Raw genomic sequence first — 20,148 nt, 5'->3', positions numbered from 1 at the left:
CAGAAGATAAATAGGAACAGGAATGATAGTGCATTCCTACAGATTGTTTTTAATAAGCTTGTTATTTAGTTGATCAGCCCAGTGCCATACTGCCTCCTGTCCTGCTCTACCAGACAAATTTATTAATGCTTCCTCCCCCCCGGCCCCCATTTCTCTGGGAACATTGATTCCCTGCAGACATATCTCTATTAAGCCTCTAGAAAGTCACAACTTCCAAATTAGATTAAGTAGCAGGAATGGTACTAGAAGAATCAAAGAAAATTGAGTGCGTTATTGAATTCATGCCACATTGTCTCAGGAAGAGATGGGAGTTATGTGTAGTGGTAACTTTTGTCCTTACTGTACTAACAAAGCTGTGGGCATTGCTGTCAAACCTAATTGTCTGCAGCACATCAGGGTAAAATGAATCTTTTCCCATATCAAAACTTGTATCTAGTGAGGTTTTACAAATGAGAAATAAGTTTCCAAAGGAAGCCTTACAACTGATCAAAATCATTTGCCATTATTTGCTGTGCACAACACTACCCGAAAACCTTACTGGCAACAATTTTAAGAAGCAGCTGGCGTTGGATAGTAAGCAGACTTTCCTGTCATGCTAGCAGTTGCAAAATGCAGATATTCATTTTAAAACTGCCTATTCCTCATTTTGATCTGACATATTAAAAAGCATATAATTAATGGTTGACATTAGTAATTAACATTAACTTTATGGTGCTTAATATGCCATCGTTCATCCATCAAATAACTGGTATGCATAATGCCTTCGCATAAAGGTTTTAATTACACAAATGATTTTTCAGTTCTCAGTCTCTACCGTTTAAAGTAGTTGTAAATGCATTTTTAAAGATCTGAATTTTTCATTTATTGAATGTAAACATTGGTTTTGTTTCTCCCTAGGTGTGTGCACAAACGTGTAAACCAGGGACTTCGAACAGGGAATGCAGACTCAAATGCTCAGCTCCCATTAGTGGCTAAAGAGCACCACCTTGCTGTCGCTAGTGCTCTCTGGAGAAATTTCTTTCCCTATTTGAAGAGCCAGAGAATGTCACAGATGCCACCTTCCCCTCAGCTTGCTGATACAGCTGCAGGTTAGCACTGCAAGCAGCGGATTTTTTCACTATGTTCTGGATCACAAACTGTAAAGGATTTTACATTGGGATGTTTCTGTTTCTATGTAGTAATATGCATAATTGCAAAAAGCTAGACTCTATGCTAAATATTTTAATGAGACCAAATAATGTAGTATTGAACTAGCTGATAGAATATAACAAGACTGAGAACTCCAAAGGACTTTGAAGCCATACCAGCTTGATGTTTTTTTTCTTCTAGTCACAGATCACGAACATCATTGCAAATGCTATACAGTAACAATGAGAATAACTTATTTCACTGTATCTAGAACTTATATCTTTTTGCAGCTTAATTTTGTGTTGACTATTCCTTCCACTATGCATGTGATTCAGTCAGTTTTTGTTATGTATATTTTACAGATGAAGACAGTTTAAAAGGTTGATTAAATGACTGCTGTTTTTCGCTGAACCTTTACAGTCATGTCATGGTCATAAAACTGTTTCATAATTCAATTTAATTTTTCATTTTGCTTGCACTGAGCAGTTAGTCGTTAAGACAATATTCCATATGTATGTGTACTCGATGTGCAGCAGGAGAATCAGCATGTCATTGACTAAAAGGAAATCTCATTTTGATCTTTGCTGTCAGTAGTTAGCATTGTATTCTGCAGTTACAATTATCTTCTATCCATTTAGCTAAAATACAGAGATTTTAGAAAACTGTGTTGTCTTTTTCTCCCCATCATGATATGAGTTAGGTTCAGATAAGCTCAGAAGCACTGATTTGGTAATAGAAACATGAAAAGACCCTTCATTTGATGCAGCTCGGCAGTAGTTAGTAGGTGACTATAATGAAGGAGGCAGCATGCAGTGGTAGTGGTCTCATGCTGCTGAAACATTTGTAGAAAACAGCAATACAAATCAAAGGAAGAGGTTGTTAGTGTCATAACTTTTATTCATTTCCTACGGTGCTACTTCTTTTTATTTTATATTAACACAGTAAAATAGCAAGAAGAACAGCCTGTTATAAACTCTGCTTAGAAGTAGTAGAGTGCAGTTGTGACCTGCTCTATATAGATGTATCAGGCACATCTTTACTCTGGATAAGGCAAACCCTTTCCATGCTGTGTGAGCTTCTTGCCTTAGATGTTGCAGCCCAGAGAAGAGACCAGTCATAGCTCTCTTGCTCCCCCTGCCAGGCAAATAGCCTGTGTCTCACATTATCCTTACAGTCTCTCTTTTCTCTGTCACCAGTGTTACAGTGGATGTTGCAGAAACAACATGATAATGTGAGAAGGCTAACACAAATTGCTTCCTCACTTAAAGCAGAATGGAGACTCACTCTGACCTCCTTTTTTATTCTGAAGCACATAAGGAAATGTGAAGCCCTTCATAGCTTAGGATGGTCTATCTCTTCACCATTAATTACAGCACCCTCATTGTTGATGTTCCTAAAAACTAGCCTTTTTTGTCAAAATCAAAGTGGGCTTCTCAATGCAAGCAGTTCTGTAAATAATTACCTTAATAAGTTATTAAGATATTAATACTTAAGTGGTATTGGAAAATTTGAGAAAGTGAGCTTCTTATTTTGGTGCCCTCCAAAATTAGTTTTCCCAACTTATTTGATGTCACTCACCTCTTATCACATAACTCCTCATCATGTCAGATTACATTAAACATACTTGTTATTTTCAGCATAAAGATGGTACCATAATAACTTTTATGCTGGTAGTGGTGATTATAGATTCCCCAGTAAATCTAGCAGGAATAGCAGAAGGTACTACTCCACTTTCAAGATCTGTAGCTTTTACTAGTTCATCCTTTCTAAATAGGGTTATCTCCTGGAAGTGTACTTATGCATACAAGGGAGACAGTAGTGAAGCTATACTTTCTCTATAGAGACGGCTACATTTTTCCATGCACATAAATATTGTAATGCTATAATGGAAAGTACTATGGTAATAGTGAGGTGAAAAGTCTTTGGTTATAGCAAATAAGATTGAGCCCAAATGCAGCAGCTACAGAAATGAGGGAAAAGAGCTGCTTACCTTTGGAAGGCCTCAGGTAGGCAAGGATCTCCAGCAAAAGATGCCCTTGCCTCCACTGCCAACCCTTAAATGAGGTCTGGGAAGGGAAGGGTGGGAAGGGATGGATCCTGGCTCCACACCTTTCGGTAACACTGGTGCATTGCATGCATCTGAGCTCCCCTTGGTTGGCCCTGCCTTCCCACCAGGTGCTCTTTTGTTGTTTCAGGTCGTGACTTTGCATTTCCACTACAATACTATCCATTCCAGTAGTTGCCTAGTGCTAATTGAGATTTCTAATACTTCTGAAGATGCACATTATTATTTGTAATTAACTTTAAATGTTTTTTGTTGTGCTTCATTTTTTGTTAAACAGAAAATTACTGATAAATTATTAACATGTACTATGCTTTTCTCTCTTTAAATCAGGTTTTGCACTATTGGCATTGGATATACCCAGCAAAGCTCTATCAGATCTTCAGCCACAACCTGTTCTATCGATGATGCAGCTGTTTGGATGGGATGATATGGTGTGGCCTCACCTGGTGTCTAGATATCTGAGTCACCTAATTCAAAACAGGTGAAAAATTGCAACTATTTGTTCTTTCAAGTTCTTCCAGTACCTACTTATTCCTTATTCGGACTTGAGAAAATGTTTTTTCAAACAGCAATGTTTCATTAAGTTCACTTGGGTTCTGAGAGTCTTTTGAAGTTCTAGATTTCTTGGAAGTATCATATCTTCTTGGACTTTAATGGCATGCAGTAGGTGTTAGATGCATTGGTTGGATTTCTTGTTTTTACATATAAGCAGTTTAGGATACTCAAAACACAGCAGGGTGATAGGTAAGAATGAGTTTGGCAAAGTGTCAGCCTCCTGACCCAGGTGCACTTTAATTTGAAACTTGGTAAATTCTAAAATTTCTTCTTAAAAGTAGTGGTCTTATTCTTCTTGTACCATTTACATTTAACAGAAAATCTTAAATCTTATTATAATAAGTTGAAATAGACATTATCAGATAAGTCTGAAGACACTACGTAGTTAATATTAAAATGTCTTGACTTCTTTTAAATGAAGAAGTTCTGCAGGAAGCTGAGGAGGAGGGGTTGAATAGTATTGAAAATATAATGAAAATGATTGTCAGAAAATGCATGCATTAAAACTTTCTTTTTCACAAGCTTGAAACACTTTCTGAACATTTATTAACGTTCATGGAGCTCTGGTTTCTGAGACCTGCTAAATGAATGCTTTAAATTAAATAATGGGGTAAGAAAATTTATCACATTCATATGTTTTACATACCAATGATGAATTTTCACAGAATTGCTTAGGTGTTGGAAGGAACCTCTAAAGCTCAAATAGTCTAACTAGTCCCATTATCTGCTCAAGCAGGGTCAGCTGCTTGAACACATTGCCCAGGACTATATACAGTTAGAATTTTATATAGCTGAGAAATTTTACTTCCCTTAAAAGGCCCACGTAAGCATAAGATGGATGGTTTGGAGTAGTATTTGTTTTCATGGTGTGTTCCTCTGTTACTGAATCAGGCTTTGGAAGCAGAGGTGAGAGATGAGGGACTGAATGTGTCTTTGTCTCTTTGTTTCACTCTACTTTAAAGTAGAAAAAAATTGTTACTTGTTTTTTGGGGTAAATACTGTACTTAGAAACACAGCATTCAGCCTCTAGATTTGCTGTGTTTCTCTTGGATAAGCAATGTAGGATCAGTTCAAGGTTTCAAATACACATGCTGAATAAAGTAGATGAACACATGCAGCCACCTATTTATAATTTAAATCTGTTACTTAGGAGGTAAGATCGAAGAAAACAGTTCTGTGCCTAAACTGGAATTTTTGTACTGTTTAGGTGCTTAGGGCTAAATCCCAGTAAACACTTCAGTGAAATCAGTTACTTTATAGAATGGAATCATTTGAGTTGGAAGGGACCTTTAGAGGTCGCCTAGTCCAACTCCCCTTGTAATGAACAGGGATCTCTTCGTCTACGTCAGGTTACTCAGAGTCCTGTCCAGCCTGTCCTGGAATGTCTCCAAGGTAGGAGCATCCACCAGCTCTCTGGGCAAGCTGTTCCAGTGCTTCATTACCTTCTTCGTGGAACAACTTTTTCCTTGTATTCTTATGTATACGTTAAGAATACATTACTATCCTTATGTAGACTTATGTATATATTAGCAATATTAAACTCTCTACATATCATTTTATATATATCGACAAATATATTGCCACCCTGACTGGGATAAGAGTAGTTTGGTGGAATTATGGCCTAAGCATTCATGTTTACGTTAGCAAGCAGAGAGCCTGCATATATGACTGATTTCCCCCTATGGCCCTGCTGCCATAATTTGATCTGAAAATGCAGTTAGCACTGATGGTAGTTAATGTGTGTTTACTACTTGAGCAGTTAGAATACTTGTGCAAGAATCGGGAAGACCGAAGGTGAGTCTTGGACTCCAAAGGAGTTCAAACTTTGACTTCCAAATGCCAGTTTAGGAATGAGAGGCTCTTGCCTCTCCTTCTGTGGAATAAGTGGAAATGTTATGTTCATGGATTCATTTCAAGAAAACCCAACGAAAATACTAATAGTTTTATAGTTCAGTGGTGATGGATATGTCTTCTGCTTACATGTGTGTATGTTCTCTCTCATTTGTTCTCACTCTCATTTTTTCTTTCCGAGTCTGTCTTGCTCCTTTCTTGAAATCTCCCGCTGGGAGCATGGGGCATAAAGCCCTTGCACCAAGGCATATATTTTTGCTCATAACCAAAGGTTCCAATTGCCAAATATCAAGGAGAATTGTCAAAATTGCCCAGCAATTAGAAATTGGAGTATGTGAGCCTAGAATATGTGCGTTCCTGCTTCATCAGCAAAGCTACTAGGAGCTCATACTTCCTCGTGAAAGAACAACTTTATTTGATAGAATTTAACAATGTATTGTACTCTAAATACTGTCATTTTCTTATATTCTAATAAGGCTTTTTTTTTCTTTTTCTTTTTTTTTTTCTTTTTTGTAGTATGCTTCAAGTACTTCTTTACCTTAGGCAGTTGTAGAGCAAAAGTTATCAAAGTGTCTCAAGTGCTGGAATCTTAAGACTTCATGGTTACTGTGCTGTGATAATCAAACATTCTCAGTTAAAAAGTAAAAAGATTATTTTGTTGCAGATGCTGTTATACACCCTGCAAGCTCAGCCTAGTCTCTTTCAGATGGAAGCTCTGTTTTGCCTATCAGCTACTTCAGTGTTGATAATAAAAGCTCTGATGGGCAAGCTGTGCCCTTGGGAACATGTGCACAAGCTTTGGTATTTCTACTGCAGTCGTGCTTAAAGTTCCTTTCCCAGTCAGTGTTGTGTAGTACATGGTAGTATTAGAACAGATTTAAATTATCTTCAAGCATGTGCATAAATTCATTGATTTAAAAGAACCACTCATCATGCCTATAGCAGGCAGTTCCTGTTCTTTCCTTTCTGAAGGAGTGGGAACATATTTCTCTCCAGCTTCAGGAAGATGCCTCAGTGGCCTGCCTGCAAGGAAAAAACAGAAACAAGGATGAGTCTGCAGCAGAGAGTATTTTTTTAATCCTGTGTGTCCACAGAGACTAGCTTCATGCATCCGAATTATGTAAGGTTTATCTTGGATTTTTTTGTTGTTTACACATTACTGCAAAGAGCACAATGTCCATAGGCATCCTGGTGGTTTTTGTTTTGGCAACGGAATTTAATTTTCAAACTTGTAGTTTTTGGTTGTGGTTTGCACTTGGTCTCCTTATTGTCAATTGCATTTAAACAGGGATATTCAGACAAAATATACAGCTGTCGTTGCTTTTAACAAACTAACGAAGAAACCAAAAACCTTTATTAAAGATATTCAGTGAGGAGCAGAATCCAGTTTGGCTTCCACAGGTCCATCTGGACTCTATGTTGCAAGCCTGAGTAAAAATTCAGTAGAAAATAAGTAGATTTATATGTACATATATCAAGAAAAGAATACAAGCATTTTTCATTAAAGTCAAAGCACCTAGGACTGACTGGGGAAGAATCTCTCGAAGAAAAATGTTTAGCTATTTTCAAGAAATTTCAGTGACCTGAAGCACACGAGGAGCTCATCTCATAGGAATTGCAAACAGGGCATAGAACAGATCTGCTGTCTGTTAGCAAGGAGGTTCTGCAGAGTTAATTATATGGGACTGATGTACTTAGGAAAAGGTCACTACAGCAGCTCCTTGTGGTGGTAAGGCAGATAGAACTTTGGCAATGCTGAGCAGCTGAGTAGTGTGGTTGTACATCTAGTGTTGATTGTGCCTTTGATTCCAGCCTGTCTCTTGTCTGGAAGAGCAGAAGTGAATGATTGAAAGTATGCACAGCAAGTTTGCTGTGTGTGTGAATACATACATAAATGTATACATATATACATTTTCAAGTGTACATCAAGTATAGCAGTTTCCTTTCTCATCTCCTTGCTGCCTTTTTATGTTCTCTTATCTAACAGAACCTGTCTTTGTTTGCTAAAGGAGATCTTTTCTGCCTTACATGTAGTAGGGACTGAGCAGACTTCAGAGTAGTTTGGGGTACCTGAGCTAGCTTTCTGTGGAAGGGTGGGATAGCTTAAACGACAACAGTTTGAAGTTCTACCCTGATTCAGATAAAACTGTTCTGTGTTGCATGCTGGCAGTTCAGATAGAACTGTGAAGTTATCTGTTGTTGGAATAAGACATTCCACACTGTGAATTTTTTTCTCCCTTTGTTTTGTTTAATGTAGAGGAAATGTGAATGCATTTGTCTGTGTGCTTTTACGTTCCTAGGTCTGGCATTACAGAGTTTATTGTTTTATCTCTATTTCGGCATCAGGATATCACAAGCAAAATCCCCAAAGCACATAGAAGAAACGTCAATTTTCCTTTTCTGTTACTTTATTTCTAATTGTGTATTTCCATACATGGAGAGCCAAATGAGACACTCTGCCACCTTTTCCAATACTTTCAATAATCTCTTTACCTTTTTTTCCTCTGCTACCAATGCAGTGAACTGTGTGAAGCTTTTTCTACCATGGGATACACATCCTATGAAGCTTTGACGGTGCGTTCTTGGTTTCGATGCGTTTTGCAAATGTTCATAGATCAACCCAGTGCTTCGCTGGCCAAGACAGATGCTGAGCGAACAGTTGGTAAGTGTTCACATTTCCCTAATGTTTGCAGTAACAATTCTGTATTGCAAAACTGGCAGGCATTTTTAGCTAATTACAAAATGTATTTTTGTTTGTATTCCTTGACTTTTACCTAATTGCAAACTGTGTTTCTTTGCGCTGTTTGTGCTATTTATTGATGGCTTGCCTGCTCTGCGTATGACAAATTTATCACAAACAAGGATAAAAGAGCTTGTTTCCTTGGAAGCAAAGAACAAAAACTTGCTCCCAAGGAGACAAGCTATTTTTCCCCCATGGAGGAACTGCTCTGAAAAAGTGAAAATCTGAAGTAAATAGTTGGAAATCATGCTGTGAACCCCCTGAAAGAAAAAAAATTTCCAATTGCAAGTAATTTTTTTCTTGTTTTATATTGAATATTTTGCTGTCTTGGAGCAGTACTTCATTTTTTCTACAAAACACTGCAGTTCTAATTATCTGTAGAATACATCTTACAGCAACTACTTTTATGCACATTTTGTAGATTTCTAAGAAAACCATTAGGAACATGAAAGACTTGGTCATCCATGTTTAATATTTTTCATTCCTGTGCATGTGTACTACAAACGTAACTACTTCAGACACGCATTCTTTGTCAAGAAAAACACTGTCAGTTGCAGAATCCGTATTTTAGATGCTTTAAAATCATGTTTCACTTTATGATTTTGTGACTAAAATAGAAGAGCATAACTATGTGATGTATTTACTGCTGTGCTCTCTTGTAACAATCAGGGAAAGCCTATTTGGAACAGCTGACTGAAATGACAAGACTGATTTTTAAACTCAAAGAAGTAGAAAGCATTCTCTCAAAGGCTCGTATTGAAGAACCAGTTTTAAAGCAAGATCCTAAAAATGCTCTCGTCCAATTCATTAAGGTACTGTATATCTTTGTGTTAGTTCATGGTGCAACTTAAGTGAGAAGGAATTACATATTAGCTTTGCTTTGTGCGTACAAAAAGAAATCATCTTGATGTTTTTGTGTTCTCAGGCTGTCGGTAGAACTTACAGTGGCCTTCAGACGCTCCCTGAGAAATCTGCCATGGTACTAAAAGCCCTGGAGTATTTAGGTGATGTATTAAAGTATGTAAAACCTTATCTGAAGGCAAAAGGGCCTCCAGAAGGTCTGCAACTTGCATATTGGATCATAGGTAATTATTTTGTGGCCTTTTCTCTTTTAGGAAGCCGTTTTGTAAGGAAACGGTAAAATGTGATGTTTAATACTTCTGGTTTTTGTACTGCCCATCTAACAGTTTAAAAAAGCAAAGTCACCAAGATGTTACAGTTAAATACTTCAATTTTCTTTCACTAATTTTCTTTGGTTTTTCAATTCTGATGCTGTGAAATTGAACCTCCTTGTGATTTTTTAAAATTATCCCTTCAAATCAGTCTTTTCAAAATTAAGATGTTTTAACGTCTTTTGGCACCAAAAACCACTTATTTTACCCAAACAAAATCAGAAACAGTAAGTCAGTTAAGCAGTATGGCAATACAAAATCATATTCGTTGGAGCAGTGTTAGTGGATGGGTCTGCTTAAGTAAATTAGGGATCTTATACGCATCCATTTACAATTCCTTATGTACAGCTTGTGCTTTCTTAAAACTCAGATTCTACTCTTTTTTCATTAAAAGGTAGAAATACTGATAGGATGGGAAAATAAGAAAGCTGCTTGTTTTGAGTGAATATGTCAGATTCTCATTCAGTTAGGTTTAGAATTAGAGTAAACCTTAATTCAGCTTAAAAACAGAGGTAATGATTTGCATGCATACATAGTATATATCCTGACTAAAAGGATGAGAGTGTAAAGCACTACTGCCATGCAGAAGCTGCATAAAATGTAGTGGAATTTCAGTTGTGAAGTACTTTACTTTCCTGTTGCAAGATCCGTGTATTTTGAGATGATTAATGTTCAGCCAGGCTGTTGTGCACAAGAATTTGTATTTCCTTCTTAGTTAAGGAAAAAAGATTCTAAAAAGGCTTTAAAATGTATTTTAGAGTATTTCAATCACTTCTTAGCATTGCGAACTCATTAAATAACAAAATCAAAGCAAGATTCATAACAAATCAAGACTATTCCCACTTGTGCATACTGTACATGTCGTGTCTTCTACTGTTCCATACATCACAGCAAGGATAACAGAAGGAATACTTTTAGCCAAAATAAGCATGTATCTTTCAAAACAGGAAGCTCACACGATGTTATTAGATGTACTGTTAAATGGTCATTCTCATTCTCTATGATTGATCGTGGTGTTTTCTCTAACTCCACAAGATTAATGTTGTTTTTCGTTGTTTTTAGAGATGGTAACAAATGAGTTTGTAGATTCTAACAGCCTACTTCTGATTTCTCACTAATTTCAAAGTCTTAAACGTATTTTTGTGGAGTTTCCTTCCAGCAATTCTTTGTCACTTCTAATCAAACATTGTCTTGAGAATGTTTGTGAAAATTACTACATAGAAATCTGGTTAGTGAGGCACCTTATTTTATCTGTATTTTAACATTCTCGAGCATATTGTTATTTTCTCAAAAATTCTTATCATCTGTAATAAATTTTGCAAAGTGAGGGCATTTACACGCCAACACCTTTTAACTGTTTGGAGTTTTGTTTTGTTTTCTTTTCTTTTACAAATGAAAAAAAAAAATCTTAAAACCATCTCAAAGCTGTGCAAGCGATACATTTATGTGTAGAAAATGTGCGTCTGAGACTCCCATTTTTTGGACTTGGCCCACACTATTCTGGAGAGAGTACTCATTCAGTGAAGTCAGGTGGCCTTCATTCTGTTAATCTACCAATGAAATACATTAAATACTATTTGGAAGACATTTAGTATTTTCCTAGCGTTGAATGAGTGAGTAGCTGCTAAAGTGGCCACGCTGTTGTTAGAAATATGAATGGAAGGCAAAGGCAGTGCCTCTAGTGTGATCAGTGGTCTCTAGTGTGATCAGATCACATGGTAAGGTCTGTGTGATCTGAGTGTACATCTGCTGATTGCAGAGCATTATGTACCAAGGTTACCTAATTTTTCTGGAGGGCTGTGAGCAGCTGTCCTTTCTTTAGCTTTACTGTACTTTTCCTAAAACAGCTTCACTTGCACAACACCTTGTAATTTATTGAAATGGCTTGATGTTGATAAACAGGAAATGGACTTTTTCTTCACTGAGCTTTTTCTAAGGGAATACCATGCAAATAGTATGAGAGAATGAGACAGTTGCTATTGTTATTCTTGGATGACCTATTCAACATACTTCCTTTTTTACTTTTTAGGCTCTCTTAGCTTTTTTAATTTCCCTGACTGTAAATTGCTTTGGATTTTCTTGATTCTCTTTCTACAGGATGTCTTGTAAAATTCTGGGCACCAATACTGGCCACTTCCAAAGCACAGCAACTCCTGTTCCGCATCATAGATTGCTTGCTGCTGCCTCACTCAGTGCTGCAGCAGGACAAAGAGCTGCCTGGGGCTTTACTGTCCGCCATTCAGGAAAGCCTACACCTTTATCTTCAGGTAAATATGTGAAGTCTATTATCAGCAGACAAATGTAGCTTTAGGAAAAGATTCATGCAGCAGAGAAGATTTTTTTTTTTTTTTTTTTTTTTTTTTTCCTGTAATCAAACAAGTGCTGACTGAATTTTAAGAAGCAGCAAGAGAAGATTTTTCTTCTTGAAGAATTTGAAGGAAAATTGCCCGCCATCCATTCGCTTTCCTGTCATTGCATGCAGCTATGCTGAGGTACACTCCAGAAGCTGCTGTTCTGTTTGCTGCAAATAGAGAGGCTCCTAGCCAGCCTGCTGTTTACACTGTGTCTCATATAAGAGATTTGTGAAACACTGAATCATGATATATAGCAAGACAATTATTGAGATGACAGAGCAAAGCAATGCTTTAAATCATCCTTGATTTTGTTAACTGTAGATAATTAAAGATGAGCTACTCTATTTTTCTTTGGTCTTAGTAACAAAAGACAAGCCTCTGCATATCATGGCATTGTTTTATCTTAATATTTTGAGGGTTTGTTTTTCTGAATCAACTTTTTCTACTGCTGATGCTAACATGAGTCAAGCTTACCTTACGCTCCTGAAAGGCTTGTTGTGTTGTAGAAAGGGATTAATTCCTGTAAGTGAGGAAGAGGATGTAGTTTGAAAATAAGTCAACATATTTAACCTTGCAAAGCCTTTTTTTATTATTTATTTATTTTTTTCCTTCCTGCTTCCTTTTTTCCTTTCCCTTCTAATATTCATTTAGACTGTAGTTCTAGGCGATTACTTACAGGATTGTATTGTGAAACAATGCAGTGGTGACTTTGTAAAGATCCCTTGGATTTATTCCCTCTTTCAAAAGTTGCATTCTGATTGATCACGTCATACAGAAATGAATATGGTGGCATGCAGGTACGACTTGCTTTTCTGCTCTGTAGGTATTTTCAGAAGCTGTTTACATGTAGGACCATCTGGACACTGATGTTACCACAGAGTGTGACTGTCCGCTTGGTAATTTAGTATTTCAGTCAGAGAATGCTGTTCATTTGTAGTCTGCACCTAGAGATGTAGTTTTAATGTGAAGCCACTCAAGTTGGTTTGAAGTCCAAGTGTTCTAGACCTTTGTTTCCTGTCTTCTCTGTCTGACATTCTGACCCCATCGTGGGCCTCTTCAGTAATCTACTACTCAGTCCATGTTCTTTCAGGTTAAGCTAGATGATCTAATCTGAGCTAGATCATTTTAGACAATGCTATCCTGGAAAACTAGAAATTATTTTGATAAACACTTTGAGGGGGAGGGCAAAGAGAGCAAGACTCATTTTTTTTATTTCAATATTGAACTTTTAAATTCTATTAATTGTTTCTATTTACATGGTTCCAACATTTTAAAATACTGCAGACTTCTATATCCAGTCAGAAATGTTTCCTCACCCTTTACTTGAGAAACTTATGGTTAATGCAAAATGGAAAATATTTCAATATCAGTTACAAAACTTATTCTCTTGGGGTTGCTTCTGAGGTCTTTTGGGTTCACACAAGTTCTAGGAGCTCTGACTTCTCAAGTAAACATTTCACAATTGGCTTCAGCCAAGTTGACTTAAGGATAAGTTCCTTCCGTTTCACCTCATGTGCATCCCCATTACATTTGCTTAATGATTTTGTGAATAGGGGATTACTGAAATGTGTGAGTTGATGCAAATACATAAATATGTATTAATTAATGTATTAAATAATGCATAAATAAATAGATGAATCATCCATGTCAGAAAAGCAATAAAATAGTATATGTGTGAGCATGTAACCATGCTAGGAGGAAACACAGACAAAGCACATCCTCTGGGAGAAACTCTTTCTTAATTAACTTAAGTTGCTGGTGAAATATTTAATCAGATTGTCCTTGAGAGGCTACCCTGTGTCCAGTGCCTATTCATGGGGGTGGAAAGCAGTATTCTATTGCAAGAGTCCCAATTCTCTTTTGAACTATTTTTAGGGGGATTTTTTTTTATGGTTTTTGCCTATAGGGCTACTATATTGATATTTATTATTTCACTGTGCTCCATCTGTTTTGATAATATTTTACAACTTAGGAAAGATTTTCATAGAATCACAGAATTATTTGAGTTGGAAAGGACCTCTAAAGACCAAGTTTATCTAGTTCTCCTCCCACCCCTCCACAGGCAGAGATGCTTCCCAATAGACGAGGTAGGGAGATAAAATCAAAATTGTCTTCAGAGTTGTTTAAGTGAAAAATTTCAAAAATAAAAAGGTAGAAGAACAAGAATGAGCAATCACTTCATAATTTTATGAGACTATTTGTAATTGCGTGATAATGAGGCATATAAAATCCATCATGTGGTATTTTGTGTTTGTTTATACTAAACAAACAAACACAGTTGATTTGTGTGATAGTAGGCTGTTGAAACATATTACTCAAGATATCTTTGATGGATTTCTTGGAGTATGCTTTGGAGGAGTTTTAACACATATTTACCAGTAATGTGGGAAATAACTGGAGCATAAAACTTATTCTAGAGAAGAAATAATAGTTTAAATACATCTTGCAGATTATGGTGTAGGTGCATGTAATAAGCATAATATACATAATAATGAGCTAGATTTATTAGTGTTAATCCTGTCCAAATACAGAAGATGGTTTACTTCTATCTGTATACAGAAGAGTGGTAAAAGATCTTCATTTTAAGTAGTGCTTGGCACATACATTTTCCATGATTTTAATGGGCCTGTGCAGGCTCAGCATTTGTCAGAGTTCAGACTTTAAAAGCCCTCCTGCAAGCCACATCTGTGGTCTGATATTTGAGCAAGCTTATTAATACATCTTGTGAATTACAGTATGTGTTTAATAGGAATTGTACAACATTAATTGGTGAACAGCAGATTTATTCCAACAGCAGGACTGATATTGTAAGTCATCATTAGGTAGCTTGGCATTTCTGCAGTGAATAGTTCCAGTAATCCATACTAATCGGTTCTTCGCTCTCCACAGGTGATTTACAGATATATGGATAAATCAGAAGAGAGGCAGCTCTGGCTACAAAAGGTTCCTGCAGTGAGCATACACAGGAATCAGTTGCCTTTCTGTTGAAATGAGGAGCAGATGTTGTCATGCTCCTCTACTCCTGTTCAAATGTCTTTGGTTTTTGGTGGGGTTTTGTTTTTGTTGTTTTTCTTTCTTTAATCTGAGAAGATAACTAAAAAATAGTTAATTAAAAAAAAAAAAAGAAAAGAGGGAGAGAAGTGCTCTCAACTCTTTAATGTCCATCTGCTTTCTAGGGATTGTCCTAAGGGTCTGAAGTGATTATTTTCAGATCTGTGGTCCAGAATCGCAGTCCAGTAACATGTGTTTCTTTCCTCTGTCATATGAACAGTAACTTCCTTCATCTCTGTTAATTACTAGTGGGATTTAAAAGAAGAGAGTACTCTGTGACCTCCTTGTAATCACGCCCTTGGCCAATGCTGCCTAGGGTAGTTTGCTATTGTACTCACAGCCACCATGCAACATTGGTAGTTTATCCCTGGTGCCACTTGGGATATGGTGGCGTTAAGCCTTGTACAGGTCTGCTGCTCTCTAGGCTTTGTAAGAAAAAGGAGGGTCCCAAAATAAGCAGCACAATATTGAGCTAAAGTCAGTGAGCTTTCATGTCCAAAAGAGAAATCCAAGTTCATCTAAGGAAATTTCCAGTGATCAATAGAAGTGTGGGTGCCTAACCATCTGATGATTCTTGCCTGAAGAGGTTTGGTGCTTTAAATATTCTCTAATATGTAGAGGCTGATTCATGATTTTTTTTTTTTTTTTTTTTTTTTTTTTAGCATATAGGGGGGTTGTATTTTGGACAATGGGAGCTCTGGCTACCCACAAAATAGGTGATTTTTCTTGTTGTTTTAGTTTGGAAGAAAGAATTTCTATCTTGGAACAGTTTAATGCTGAACTTGGAACTTCTGCTGTGCTGCATGGAAAAAAAAAGTAAATGAGACTCCTCCTTACTGAGGAGAGATGTTGGTATTACTACATGGTTTTAAAAATTATGTTTTTTTAAGAGGCAGCATCTCTGCCTGACCCACCAAAAAAGGTCGGGATGAAGAGGAGTTCTCCTTATTGAGTATCAAGGGCACTCTTTATCCTCATCACATGATGAAGAAAAAAAGTCTCAAGCAACTTCCATCCTTTTATTTTCTCTCTGGCAAATGAGTATCTTTGATAATATTTGTGGCAGGGTGTTGTTATTCAGTTCAATCCTTCCTTCTTTTTCAGATTACTTCTGTTCCCATCCTACAACTAAAAAAAAAAATAAAAAATCAGTTTACTTCAGCTCAAAAATGAAAATGCTTTTATGAATGATCAGTCTAGACTTACTGATCTATCTTCAAATGAGACTATTACAAGAGATGCAAAAATTAATCCGTGCCTTCAGAGATCTCAATTCTAGTATTTCTTGCTTATATTTCATAGGTGAAATATATCATTAGGATCATTCATATAAGAGGAGTATCTTATTTAATAACAATTGTTTTTTTCCTTTTTTTGTGATACTATGTAGGATTTGTTCTTCCTCGGTTTGAAGAATTGTCTTATTTCAGTGATTAGAATTATTAGTTCTTCACAGGTGTTACATTCTCTTATGCATTATTTCAGGTATCCTCTGTAAGGTCATGATGTTTTTTGTGTCCTTTTTGTCAAATAGATTCCCACATGTTGTTTTGTAGTGTTGAAATACTCTAGTGGCTTAAGAGAGTCAGTTCAATTTATGGAATGATTTTCTTTTTTGAGAGGGCTGGACTAGAGAAAGTGTATGCATTTCTTTATTATGCCTGCTGCAGCATCTCGCTGGGAACACCAAACACTCACACTTACAAACTAAACAATCACTAGCAGTCTTTCTGAGCTTTCTGCTTGCCAAGCAGAGTCATCTTAAGAATTCTGATACATTCTGATATATCAGCAACTGCCTTTTACTAAAAAAAAAAAAAAAATTACTGTAGTAAAGCAAACAGCTGAGAGCATCTGAACTACTTATTCCCTTGTTTGAGGAACGTGGCATTTATCACTGGGGTGTACCAAAGTTTCCAAGTAACTCCAGAGGCATGTGAAGTTCAACCCTTGCAGGATGTGTGTGTTCAGGAGGGCTGCATACAGCAAATCTTCAGGCAGGTCCTGAAGCACGTCATTCACTGACGTCCCACATTCCTTGTATGTGGCACTAATGGTGGCTTGAAGTACTGTTGAAGTTGCTTTATAATGATCTTTAGTGCTTGGACTTCTTTTGTGTTCTTATTCTTGTTGGGAAAAACTATTGTGAAAACTGAGTTCTGAAGAGACTTCTATTTGTACTGCTTACTGAGGCCCTAGTCATAGTAGATAGCTGGGCTTCTTTGTTTCTTTTTCTTCCCTTAGTGATTCATTCTTCTTCCTCCTTTCAGTACCTGAGGAATGGGGAGTAAATTCTTAAATTTTTCTCATTGACACTTTTACCACTAAAACAAATACTTATTTTCCCACAGATGTAACTACATGTATATGCAGTATAACTCTAGATAATGTTTACGTAGTCACTTTCTACGCAAGTTTGTAGTTTCCTAGATTTTTCTGCATCAATGTAGATTGTATTGGATAAGTCACAGTATTTTTGGCTTTGTTTAAATGAATTATAAAAAAAAAAAAAATTAATTCCCTCAAAAACAGTGATTTATTTACTCTGACTTGTTCACACCATGAGCAAAATTTTTGTTAGACCACTATTCTAGCTTCATTAGGCCACGTACATAAGTGAAAAAGAAGTTTGTAGCTTTTGGGAACTGAGCCCTGGCATGAAAAGCTAATGTTTTGCTTCTGATTTGAAAGGAAGATCATGTGGTCTTAAGATTATCTTTCAAGTATTTTAGTTAGTCCAGTATAAGATTTTTCTCTCCTTTGTAAGCCTTGTGCCAGTTCAGTCTTTAGCCACAGACTTGATGGTTTGTTGACAGATGCAGCAAATTGTTGATACTTCTTTATCATGCAGTAGTTTATAAAGTGTGTAATTAGTATTTAGCTTATTGTTCTTAAATTTGTTCAACAATAAGGAGTTATTCAATTTCCTTCTCCCTTTGTTATCTTTTACAGGGCCTGTCCTTTATATGCTGTCAGTCCCAAGCTCAGGGGGCCTATTTAAATCAACTGCTTGGGAGCATTGTTCAACAGTATTTTGGACGGTTTCTCCCTTCTTCACCAACTGCACTTGGAGCTGGGCAGCATCCTATGTTGACTGCTCTGTGTAGCTCCATTACAGTCCCTCAGGCTCTCCGTCTACGGAAGACCACTCTGCATGTCATAAAGTAAGATCCAATGATGAACAAAGCACTGCTTATTCAGATTTCACAAACAGCTAATGAAGAAGAGAATGTCACTGTTCTCATCTCAGTAACTGATAGTCAGGCTGTAGGAAGAGCCTGTAAGTTGTTGGGCAGGAAAATAAGAAAAGGGAAGAGAATATAGAGCATGAGAGTAAAAATGAGATCATCTGGAGACTGGTGAGAAAGTCAATGAGGATGGAGGTCCTGGACTATAATAAGAATAATACAACATATGGCCACATAAAAAGCAAGCACTCCAATACATATCATCCTATGGCTGTATCTCAGGCTGTGTTTAGGATCACAGAACCATATCTGTAACAGCTGCCAGTGAAAGGGAGGACTAGATGCTATTGTACATATCAGGATATACATAGATGTGCCAGCTACCAAGGAGAAATACAAAATTTGGGGTATGGAAAGAGGGAGATGGAGAGCTACGATCTGCAGTTCTTTGTCCATATTGGGGAAAAAATTAATCTCCTTCAAATAAAAGGTGGTTGCTTACATCTAAGGTAATTGTACTTTTCTTTATTAAAGAGTGAGTATGCACATTCATTGAAAGAATATTAATGATTATCTCAGGTAAATACAGTAGATAGTGCTTTAGGTAAAGCCTATATTATCACATGTAAAGGGAGTGAGTTAAAATTTCAGTCTTGATTCTTTTTTTTAGCTTATGAATACTCAAACTTTCTTATCTTAATAGAATCATTTGTGAATGTGTGCATGAATGTGTGAATTTTAAGCCTTACTGTGGAAAGAAAATTCTGAATGTGTAACGGCATTTTGTGACTTGTAAAACTTGAAACATTTCTTAGTGATCTGGGAAGAATATCTTAGTCTGATTTATAAACTGTTTGGTGGTCAGGAGGCAGCCACTAGATCTATACACAAGTGCATACAGAGTTTACAAGCCTTCTTGACATACAGAAGCTAATGAATATCTTGCTGTAGTGCAGAAGAAATTGAACCAGAAAAATAGATTATGCAGGTCAGATAATCATTTTAGTGAAGAAACAACCCCCAAAAAATAGTGTGCAGTTTTCATAGTAAATAAATGGAACAGAAGATTTTAGAGATGCTAATATTAAAGTGAGTTAAAACCACATGGTGCAGGGAATATGGAAATGCTTTTATTGTAAAGTGTATACAAAGTTGTATAAGTATGCTTTATTAAGCTGTTAAGAGGTATAGCAGCTTTTCATTAACTCATTGCACAGCAAATGAGCATGCCTTGTATGAGCAGCTAATGCTAACTACTATTGCATATTTAAAAGTCATTTTGCAGATTCTGGGAGTACTTTTTTTTTGAACTGATGTTCTGTGTATTTTATCTCCACTTTTCTCTACTGGATGTTCCAATTTCAGTAATAGACTTTAGATTTCAGTAAAATCATCTGTAATGTCAGATCAACAGTGATTCAACCTTTCATCCTTTTGGGGTAAAAAATAAATAAATAAATAACAAATGAAATAATTACAATTGAGACAGCTCTGTTCTGTAGTGTCAATATTTGCTCTTGATGCAGATTTGCAGGTTACCTTACTCTCTGCAGCAAATTTTGTACCGGAGATGATTGTGTTAATTCTGATGGAGCAAAATTAGAGATTCTGTCCCATTTCATCACACTGTTTTACAAATTAATAGTGCCAGTGTAACAACAGAGCTTTTACCACAAGTTTGAATTGTGAGCAAACAATAAGACATAAAACTAAATACGGTAATTGAACAACAGTTGTATTTTGAATGTTATTTCAGAGTATCAGAATCTAAACTCCTTGTGTCATTATTTTGTGCTGCTTTCTTTATATTTTATCTTTTATAGTCACATTTGGCTTTTTAACTATAATTATGGCTGCTATTTCTCACTTCCTCAACAGAGGAGTCGGAAGACATCACTGTCCTGATAAATTGGGAGCCATTTCTAAGACTAAGATAAATAGAAGCCATTACCCGAGTCTAAATAAAGATAGAAATCTATGTAATGGGCCTTCTGCTGAAATATCACAATATTATTTCCAATTATACGGTGCTTGCATTGGACGG

At 36.5% G+C, this 20,148-nt stretch overlaps 1 protein-coding gene across 1 annotated transcript in view; it reads left to right on the top strand.

Annotated features, from left to right (window-relative positions):
* Window positions 1-20,148, top strand: part of MMS22L (MMS22 like, DNA repair protein) — an 86,919-nt gene that overhangs the window by 61,850 nt on the left and 4,921 nt on the right. Inside the window, exons 15-21 of the mRNA XM_052685300.1 lie at window positions 898-1,088; window positions 3,524-3,674; window positions 8,119-8,261; window positions 9,009-9,151; window positions 9,265-9,424; window positions 11,609-11,778; window positions 17,869-18,080. Coding sequence (XP_052541260.1) covers window positions 898-1,088; window positions 3,524-3,674; window positions 8,119-8,261; window positions 9,009-9,151; window positions 9,265-9,424; window positions 11,609-11,778; window positions 17,869-18,080 — 1,170 coding nt within the window. The remainder of the gene's footprint in view (window positions 1-897; window positions 1,089-3,523; window positions 3,675-8,118; window positions 8,262-9,008; window positions 9,152-9,264; window positions 9,425-11,608; window positions 11,779-17,868; window positions 18,081-20,148) is intronic.

This window comes from Tympanuchus pallidicinctus, unplaced genomic scaffold (assembly GCF_026119805.1).
Source record: "Tympanuchus pallidicinctus isolate F22 unplaced genomic scaffold, pur_lepc_1.0 scaffold1, whole genome shotgun sequence".
Taxonomy (NCBI): domain Eukaryota; kingdom Metazoa; phylum Chordata; class Aves; order Galliformes; family Phasianidae; genus Tympanuchus; species Tympanuchus pallidicinctus.
The sequence above is the reverse complement of the archived record's forward strand: the minus strand, read 5'-3'. Positions and strand labels throughout refer to the sequence as shown.